Here is a 10163-nt window from a genome sequence, read left to right on the forward strand (position 1 = left end):
AAGACTCATCGGCAGAGGTCCTTCCTAGGAAACACAAATCTATCCAGACTCAGAGTGGGAGGTCCCTCCTAGGAAACACAAATCTATCCAGACTCAGAATGGGAGGTCCCTCCTAGGAAACACAAAGTCTATCATACCACTCCTTAAACTCATCGACTGTTCTTGCTCTCACCACTCTATCAGGCAATGCATTCCACTCCTTACCTTCTTGCTCACAGTTTCCTTTCGTAACTTCCAGGGATGGCCCTTGTCATCACTCCTTCCCGCTGTTCAACCAAGCGAAAGAATTCCCCCAGTGTCAACCCTGTAACCACTTCTCAATAGTTTAAAAGTCTCAATCATATCACCTCTCCTTCTTCTATCCACCAAACTCTGCAGTCCACATTCCTTCAGCCGATCCTCATAACTAACATTGTATAGTCTTGAAACCATCTTTGTTATCCGCCTCTGTACCCTTTTCACAGTTAATTTATCCCCTTCAAATCCTGGGGACCAAATCTGAGAACAATAGTCTAAGTGTGGTCTGATCAGGGTCTTATACAATGGAATGATAACTCTTTTATCTCTGCAGGTCAGCATCCTTCTCATTATTGCAGCAATCCTCTGTGTTACCTTCACCACCTTTGCAATATGTCCCCTGAATTTCAGGTTTCTATCGATCATCAACCCCAGATCTCTTGTCTCCCTACTTCCTCCAGTATAGCTCCTCCAATAGAGTATGCAGTGTCCCAAACCTCAAGACCTTACATTTTGCTGCATTAAACCGACACCTCTAGTCATTTGCTCATCTATCTAGCTTATTCAAATCCTCTTGCAGGGCTACCATATCTGCACTATTACTAATAACCCTTCCCAGCTTCACATCATCTGCAAACAACTGAATATCCCCCTGCAATCCACTGACAATGTCATTGATATAAAGGTTAAACAATATAGGTCCCAGTACCGAGACCTGTGGGACCCCGCTTGTAACCCTCTGCTCCCTAAAACTGCCCCACCATACACAACTCTCTGATACCTATCAGACAGCCAATCCTGAATCCAGTTGATCAACCTGACATCCAAACCCATGTGCTGCAACTTAAATATCAGCTTATCATGTGAAACCCTGTCACATGCCTCCACTAAATCCAAGAAAATAGCAGTATATGCCTTTCTCTCATATTATTAAAACAAGTGCTCTTATTTTAATAATATGCTAGCCTTTTATAATAAAGTTAACAAGAGCAGCATATTATTAAAACTAGAGCACTCCTTAACAGATAACATTACCCTCATCTGCCCAATGTTGTATAAGGTCCCTAACTAATTTCTCCAACATCTTAACTACTGATGACACACAAACTGGCCTATAATTATAAACTTCCAGTCTGCTACTGCCCTTATGCAATGGTACTATCTTACCTTATCTAGAGTAGTAAAACAGACTTTGTATTGATCAGCTTGATCTTCACAATGAGTCTTGTGACTGCATAGTAGTCAAGAAAATAATAATAAAAATAACATTATGGCCATGACAAAGTGGAATTAATGGCAGAACAATATTAAAAACCATATCAGCAAGGAATCCGATATTGTTAGCATTCCAGAATGTGTGAGAAATGCTAACCTAAGGTAGTATGGCCCACTTAAACAGAATGAGTAAGGTTAGCAAAACCCAAATATAGTTGCAGGGTTTTTCATCCTGCAAGACAGGCAAATTGACTAGACCATACACAATTTACAGACATAATACACTGAAGCAGCAATACTTCTACACAACCAACATACACATTAACATATTTCAACTTCTACTGTTATGCATCATTCTTTAAAAAAAATTGTTTGAATGTATATTAGTGGCATTAATGTTAAGCATTTCTAAAAAAGAATCATATAAGCGGAGCAATTTGTAGCAACTGGGTAAGTCTTCATCTAATCTATGAATCACTTAATGCCACTATGAACATCCAAGATATTGTTCTTTTAAGAAAGCAAAATACCTGGGAGTATCCCACACTTTTTTTTTTTTTACCTAAAGCAAGCTACAACAATGAGAAAATTATGAAAATACTTAGTTACATTATATGCAGTTATACATGTCAGTGTAGATATTTGTAAGAAATTATTGAACTGTTCTGCGGATAAATGCCTTATGAAATGATTCATGCACCTCAAATTTTCTTCATGCAGATAACCTATAAAAGTGCATGTATGATATATTTTGCTACTTTGTATTCACCCAAACCTAGCAATGGGTCTTGAAGTCTGACAGGTTTCAAAATCATAAAAATAACTTGGACATCATTAACCATTACTTTCTATTTGAAAATAACTTCTTTAAAGAAAAATATGGAACAGTACCTGAAATTCTTTTCCATATAACATAATTTCATATTCCTTTAATATCTTTTTGTGTAATATTTTAAATTTTAAACCTGTGAACAATCGGTTGTGTACTATTAGAGTTAAGGGACGTTTTCAAAATGTGTCTATCGTGAACTGTTATGCGCCTACTGAAGAGAGCTTGGAGGAAGCTAAAGGTTGTTTCTACGAAGTGCTTGAGCGTACTTGTAATAATCTACCGTCCTATGACATTAAGCTAGTGGTGGGAGATTTCAACGCGAAGCTGGGGAGAGAGCATGTGTGGCGCCCTTTCGTGGGTAGTGAGAACCTACATGAGGAGTACAATGATAACGTGATCCGACTTGCGAGTTTTGCTGCTGCTATGGGATGCTTTGTAAAGAGCACTATGTTTGCGCATAAAGATGTCCACAAACAGACCTGGAGATCGCCGGACAGTAGAACAGCTAACTAAATAGACCATGTACTAGTGTATCGATGTCACCACAGCTCCATCTCAGATGATGTGAGAAGTTTCAGAGGAGCAAATGGAGATAGCGACCACTATCTGGTAGCCTACGATTTCAGGCATAGAATTGCATTTCAGAAGCCCGCATGTCCTACCATACGATCAGCATGGAACCTGGACAAGTTGAAAAAAGCAGAAGGCAAGCGGGCTTTCCAGTTAGAGTTGCAGAATCGTTTTGGAGAGTTACAGGAGGAAGAGGATGAACCGGATGGGATGCAGTACACCATCAAAAATACGGTCGCGTTAGCTGCCTCGAAAACTGTGGGAAAGAGAAAGAGAAGGAGAAAAGCATGGTTTAATAGACAATGTGAAGAAGCTGCAGCGAAACGAAGGGAAGCACTACTGAACTACCTAGCGGATATCAGGAAGAAAGCTGCATATCAGAGGGTGAAAAGAGTGGTGAATACATGTCTATGCAGGGAAAAGCGGAAGCATCTTAATGAGAAGGTGGCTAGTATAGAGAGAAATAGGGTGACGAATAATGGACGGGAGATGTACCGGACGATCAAAGCCATGCGAGGTGCCCAGACACAAGTGGCAACCATAAGAGATGAGAGTGGAAATCTATTAACAAACTCAAAAGATGCTCTCACTCAGTGGCGTAGATATTTTGCGAACTTGCTGAATGTCAATGCTGGAACATCAATATCGGAGGATTATACTCCTTATCAAACTGCTGAGCTATTTATTGAAAAGTCGACATTTAGTGAGATTACTCGTGCTATCCGCATGCTGAAAAATAATAAGGCTCCAGGAGTGGACTGCATACCGGAGGAGCTCCTGAAGAATGGTGGGGGCATCCTGCTGGAGCAGCTGCTCATCTTGATGATCTGGTGAGCGGAAAAACAGCTGCCGGACGAGTGGAAGGAGTCGCTAATCATCCCCAGTATATAAGAAAGGAGATAAGACTCAATGCGACAACTATAGGGGCATCTCACTGCTGTCGACTGGCTACAAGGTGCTGTCTAACATCATGCTAATGCGCCTCACCATATGCAGAAGAGTGCCTTGGTGACTACCAGACAGGCTTCAGGAGGAACCGTTCCACAATAGACCAACTCTTCACGCTGCGCCAAGTTTTTGAAAAGTGCTGGGAATATAACCGGGAAGTTCATAATATTTTCATAGTCTTTTCTAAAGCCTATGACTCAATGATATGCCCAAAAATATGGCAGGGGTTAGAAGAGCTGGGAATTCCTCGAAAACTCTGAAAAATGGCGCAGGTGTGTGTAGCTGGTTCGAGAGCAAGAGTAAAAGCAGAAGGTGACCTTTCGGACCTGTTTCAAGTACAGACCAATGTGAAGCAGGGTGATGAGCTTTCTCCGATTCTCTTCAATCTAGTGTTGGAAAAAGTAATTAGAAACATACAGCAAGTGGCAGGTGGAGTCGACATGGGGGTGCAAGTTAGGATTCTTGGCTACGCTGACAACCTGAACGTCATGGCGCATCAATGGGATGACGTGGTGGAATTGGTTACTGCTATTGAAGAAGCTGCAGAAAAAGTTGGCCTGAAAATAAATGCCAAGAAGACAAAATACCTTTTTATGAGTCGCCATGCTGCTCAAGCTCCAGAGGGAGCTGCACAGTTTGAGAGGGTGAAGGTATTTAGGTACTTGGGTTCTTTCGTGACTGAAGACAACAAAGTTGAGGCTGATGTCCAGAGTCGGGTAAATGCTGCAAATGTGGCCTATTATCAGGTGCATCCCCTTTATTCCTTGCGCTTGCTGTCTTGGACTACAAAGGTGGGACTATACAAGACTTTGATCAGGCCTGTTCTCCTCTACAGTGCTGAAGCATGGACTCTCACTGCAAGACAAGCCGATCACCTAAGAGTATTCGAGAATAAGATGCTACGACATATCTATGGAGGCGTCATGGCAGACGGTGTCTGGAGGAGGCGGTCCAATGCTGCCATACACGCTTTATACAACTCGGCAGATGTCTTGATGGAGCTGTGAGCCCGGCATCTTCAGTGGCTGGGGCACACCTGTACCATATGGGCCCCGAAAGGACTGTGAGACAAGCGTGGGAGGCCTGACCCCAATCAGGGATGCTGCCAGGGAGACCGAGAAAGAGATGGATGGATCAGGAGAAGGAAGACCTGCAGGCTGTCGGGCTGGAGACCAGAACGTGGTGGACAGTCGCAGAGGACCGTGCCCAGTGGCGACATGTGGTGCTTGAGGCCAAAAGTCCCCCCCGGGCTGATAGTGCCTGGCTAATGTAATGTTTAATATCAGTATTCAAGCATTACTTACTTTAATTACTTAAATTTAATGTTAATTATTAACCTTTCAATTTTATTTTGGTTGATTTCATTGATTAAACAACAATTGATTCTGCTTCAGCAATATTTTTGTCATAACAGTAATTACTATTTTGGATTTAAACAGGAAATACTTTCAATAATTTTAGCCGTGTAGGCCAAGAATAATCATATTTGGCATATTATTTTTGTAAAAATAAATAAGCTCTTAAGAGAACAGATAAACTTATCAAATAGCAGCCAAATAGAGACTGGTCGATAATACAGATATTTACCTTTCAATAAATCATATAATAAGGATCTGTTTGGTTTGGTTTTGAGTTTTGCTGATCAAGAGAAAGCATATAAGATATTAAGGAAAACCTGTTACAAACAGTAAACTGTATGATATAAATAGAACCTGTACAGAGCAATACACAACTTATACTTAACTTGCAAATCAGCAGTTAGAATTGAAAGATGTATAGGAATGTGGTTTGATATTCAATTAGGATAAGCAGAAACAGAATGAACCTGTCTCCACTGTATGGGCAGTAAATAAAGTAGCATCAAATAAGCCATTAAATTAGCAAATATTAAACTTAATTCTCTACTCAAAACATATCATATTACCCTCTTAAATCTGTCTACTACAACAAGTCTTCAGTCAAATAATTTTTATAGCAATTTGGCAGGAAAATCACTAATAATAACAAAACTGAAACCACCAACCAAATGTATTCTCTATAGTGATCCTATAAAATTTACACATTTTTTGTTATACACACAGTTTGCAAGGAGGTGTAAAATTACATATGGAAATAGATAATACAATAAGTAAGACTATATGGCTGGAAACTATTTGAATAAATTTATATGAAACAAACAAGAAATGAACCAAAACACTAAGTTAGCAGTATTATTATTATTATTTGAGACCTCCTGGGAGTCCAAAGACTCATCGAGGGAGGGCACCTGCTCTACAACTTTGTCTCCACCACTCAATCCACCAACTGACCGCAACTACACCAACGGCATCTATCGCCAACCACCATCACTACTATTTCCACAGACAATCACAAACATCTATGCCCATGGCTGGATTCGAACCCGCAGCAATTTGGCTGAAGAATGGATATGCTAACCACTCGGTTAGCATATCCACTAACTGGCAATAATTGTATACAAGACATTATTATCTAATTTTTACAGATCTGACAAATGGGTTAAATAAAATAGTTAATCAAAGAATGGAGACCACCAACTGAGTCTGAGGAATATTAGGCATGCAGAGATGGCATGCCAGGGTGAAAGAAATTAACAATAAAGATATTAGAAAATACCTTAGTGCTGTTAATACTCAAGAACATATAAGCAGGTCTAATTTTAGATACTATAGTCACTCAAACTTAGCACCTCCATAGCACAATTGGAAGAACAGAACATTGCAACCTTTGATTGGAAAACACAAATTTTTGAAATGATGAGAGGAATCTTTATAGAGTTTCAATTAAATTTATTCAATTGAAGGCAAGCCAGCCAATCACAAACAGAAGTAGTAGGGCTTTTATTCCCCCAAACTCAGTTATTTATCCTCTACAAGGGTGGTCTGAAAAGTTCTTGGCCTCAACCATAGATGGCAACACCATCGGCAAGAGATTTTTTTTTCTAAGTTGGTACATCTATCGTAAGTATCCATGTGAAATTGCAAGTCATTCTATCAAGTAGTTTGTTTTCTATAGCTGTCTGAAGCAAAAGTGTTGTCTGTATCCCTTGAAATGGATAAAATTGAATATCTGCAGTTATAAAATTCTTTGTAAAAGAAGATTTAACACCAAAAGAAATTCGTTCAAAGTTCATAAAAGTTTATGGGCAAGCTTCTCCTTCGTTTCTGACAATTAAGAAATGGGCTGCCGAATTTAAATGTGGTCATACCAGCCTTGAAGATGATCCATGTGAAGGATGTCCAAAAAGTGTAACAACATGAGAAATCATTGATCGAGTACACAATATGGTATTGGATGACGGGCGAGTCAAAGTGCATGAAATTGCTGAGACTATAGGCATTTCAAAAGAACATGTAGGATATATTATAGGATATATAGCCAGCAAAGGTTGGTAGATTGGTAGAGCCTCTGCTACTAATGGCTCAGCAAAAAAGTTAAGCAAGTTTTAGCGCGGTTAGTAGTTGGAAGGGGTTCAATCGTTCGATGCTGTTGGCACACTCTCCCTCAATGAGTCTTTGGACTCCCTGGAGGTGTCACATAATAATAAAAATATTTTGCATGAAGAATTGCAAATGAAAAAGCTTTGTGCAAGATGGGTGCTGCGCTTCCTCACAGCAGATCAAAAACGCACTCGCATGAAAATCTCTGAACAGTGCTTGGAGCGTTTTAACAAGAATAAAATGATTTTGTGAGTCAATTTATTACTGCGGATGAGACTTGGATTCACCATTGCACACCAGAATCCAAACAGCAGTGAAAACAGTGCACAGAAGCCGGTTTTTAGCACCAAAGTCAGTGTTTTGACTTTGGACATCGGTGTTTTGGGATGATGAAAGCATTTTGTTTATTAATTATCTTGAAAAGGATAAAACAATAACCAGGGAATATTATTCTGATCTTTTAACCAGACTAGATGAAAAAAATTCATGAGAAAAGACTAAGTTTGCAGAAGAAAAAAAATCATCTTTCATCAAGACAAGCTACTGCCCACAAAAGTGTTTTGGCAATGGGAAAATTAAGGGATCTGCACTATGAGTTGTTGGAACATCCATCCTATTCCCCAGATTTGGCTCCCTCTGACTTCTATCTCTTCCCAACACTAAAACTCTTCCTTGCTGGTCAGCATTTTTCTTTGAATCAAGAGGTGATTGCAGCTGTAGAAGAATATTTTACAGATCTTACTGAGAACCACTACAGGGACGGGATAATGGCGCTGGAGCATCGCTGGAATAAATGTATTAGTCTTAAGGGAGATTATGTTGAAAAATAAAAATAATTTTGAAATTATAAATTCATTTTTTCATTGTTAGGCCAAGAACTTTTCAGACCATCCTCTTATATAGGCATATTGGTCAAGAAAACACACAACTTATAGACAAAAAAAAAAACTATCGGTGGCAGACACTAGATAGTGCTGTATTGATGGCTGCAGTGAAGGATTAAGTAGAGATGGCAAATTGTATGTAGTGGAGTACTGGGCCCTCCCATAATAAGTCCTTATAGGTGTCACATAATAATAAATAAATTTTAAAAATTGGGGATGAAATATTAGTAAAACAAGCAAAAATTACAAAGAAAAAAGGATTCAGCAAAGACTAAAATATGGAGAGCAGCGGCATAGCTAGGGGGGGTGCAGAGGGGGCAGTCTTCCCACGGGCTGCACTTTGAACCTTTTTGAACTTTTGCAGTTAATTCTAAAATACAGTCTCGAGAACTCATTTCCACATATTGTAATACTACTGTGAATTTTCCTCACAATTGCTGTAACTGTTGCTAGTTGTGAGAGGAGTTTTTCTAAATAAAACTGATTAAGAATTACCTACATTACTATGAAATATACTTCTCCAGTGTCATCGACGATTTTGCTACAGAAAAGCAAGAAAAATAACATTTTAGAATGTTGAAATTAAAGTTTCACCTAAAAAATAAATATAGTGTTTTAATTTATTTCCCTATATGTCGTTTTGACTTTTTGTAGTATTTTTGTTGTTTATTGAGAGGGGTAGCAAAATCTCTAGCTACACCACTGATGGAGATGCTGATGATGTACTTTGGAGTGCTCTTTAGAACAGTTAAAATGCAAGAGGTGATCATATTGGACACATGATAGATAGCCCAGTTGGGAAGAAAGTTACTGATAAGAATCTATTATCTGGTCCATCATTTGTAGATATGTACTAAAAAATAATCATTTGAAATGCATTTAATTCACTTTTTTATCAGTGCCATGACTACCCTACTGTGATGGCGAGAGCTTTGGATGAGGTCCTTTTTAAGAACATGTTGCTTTACATAATGCTCTTCTTGAAAAGAGTCCACTAAAGTTCTCAAGGTATCCTCTGAAGGACTGTCGAGAGACCATAAAAACGGCAATTATTGTCAATTCTTAAATGTGCATGTAAAATATGGTAAATGTCGTCAAACAAAGTAATTCCCTAAGAATAAAGTAATCAATAAATGGATGCTCTGCCCGTTTAATTTCACCGTGGCGAATGAACATATTTGAATGAAATTTGTCATTTATGGAAATAAATCATAATATCATCCTAGTGGACAAACCTAAACTCATATAATCATACGGAGTAGTTAAACCATTGAACACAAACTTGTTTCATATTAAGTGCTTTCATACGAAGGGTGCAGAATGGGAAATCATAATATTCATTTATTATGTTGTTGTTGTATTTTTAATTGTGATCATGAAATCCCAGATGTCTTGGGTAATAATAATAATCTTTGACAACTTAAAATATTCACAGACTGCTGAAATCGAAAAAAAAAAATGCAGCGGCTAATTCCTACCGTATCTTCGCTGCTAAAAGACACAACGTGCTTCACTTTTATAACAGGCATCTTTAGTTACCACATAAATGAAAATAAATATATGCACTATTTCCATGAATCAGTTAACGTTATTTTTTGGTGTGCTAGATTGATTCACACAAACATAAGACACATCGCATCATTCTTCGTAACCTCTAAAAACCGCGGTAACAATTTTCCGTTTTTTTTTTGTTTTTTTTACCACACGCCCTCCCGTGACGTGGAAGCACAACATAAATAAGGAGCTTTTACCCTATCAATGAAGAGTTTGCAGCTAAAAAATGTTAACAGGTAAAAAATAAAAAATAAATTACTTCAAGGAAATGTTAAATGATATGTGAGGGAGAAAAAATATTAGAAGCAATCGGTATAACTATATAAAGAAATCTCTAATGCGAGATTGCAACAGAAAAGATGAGCTAGAGAAAGGGTTGCGAGTGCAATTTTAATTGAGTACGAACTTGAAGTGGAGCCGTGGTGCAAATATCATAATTATGGAACCGAAAGTAGTCATGTAAGC

General features: G+C 38.5%; 1 protein-coding gene across 1 annotated transcript in view; it reads right to left on the bottom strand.

Annotated features, from left to right (window-relative positions):
* Positions 1 to 9777, bottom strand: part of LOC150094028 (DNA repair protein XRCC1-like) — a 191547-nt gene extending 181770 nt beyond the window's left edge. The window contains exon 1 of the mRNA XM_090413044.1: positions 9623 to 9777. Coding sequence (XP_090269170.1) covers positions 9623 to 9673 — 51 coding nt within the window. The 5' untranslated portion in view covers positions 9674 to 9777. The remainder of the gene's footprint in view (positions 1 to 9622) is intronic.
* Positions 9778 to 10163: the final 386 nt, after the last annotated feature.

This window comes from Typopeltis vanoorti, chromosome 23 (assembly GCF_054136105.1).
Source record: "Typopeltis vanoorti isolate ZY-2024b chromosome 23, IOZ_Tvanoo_1.0, whole genome shotgun sequence".
NCBI classification, from domain to species: Eukaryota; Metazoa; Arthropoda; class Arachnida; order Uropygi; family Thelyphonidae; genus Typopeltis; species Typopeltis vanoorti.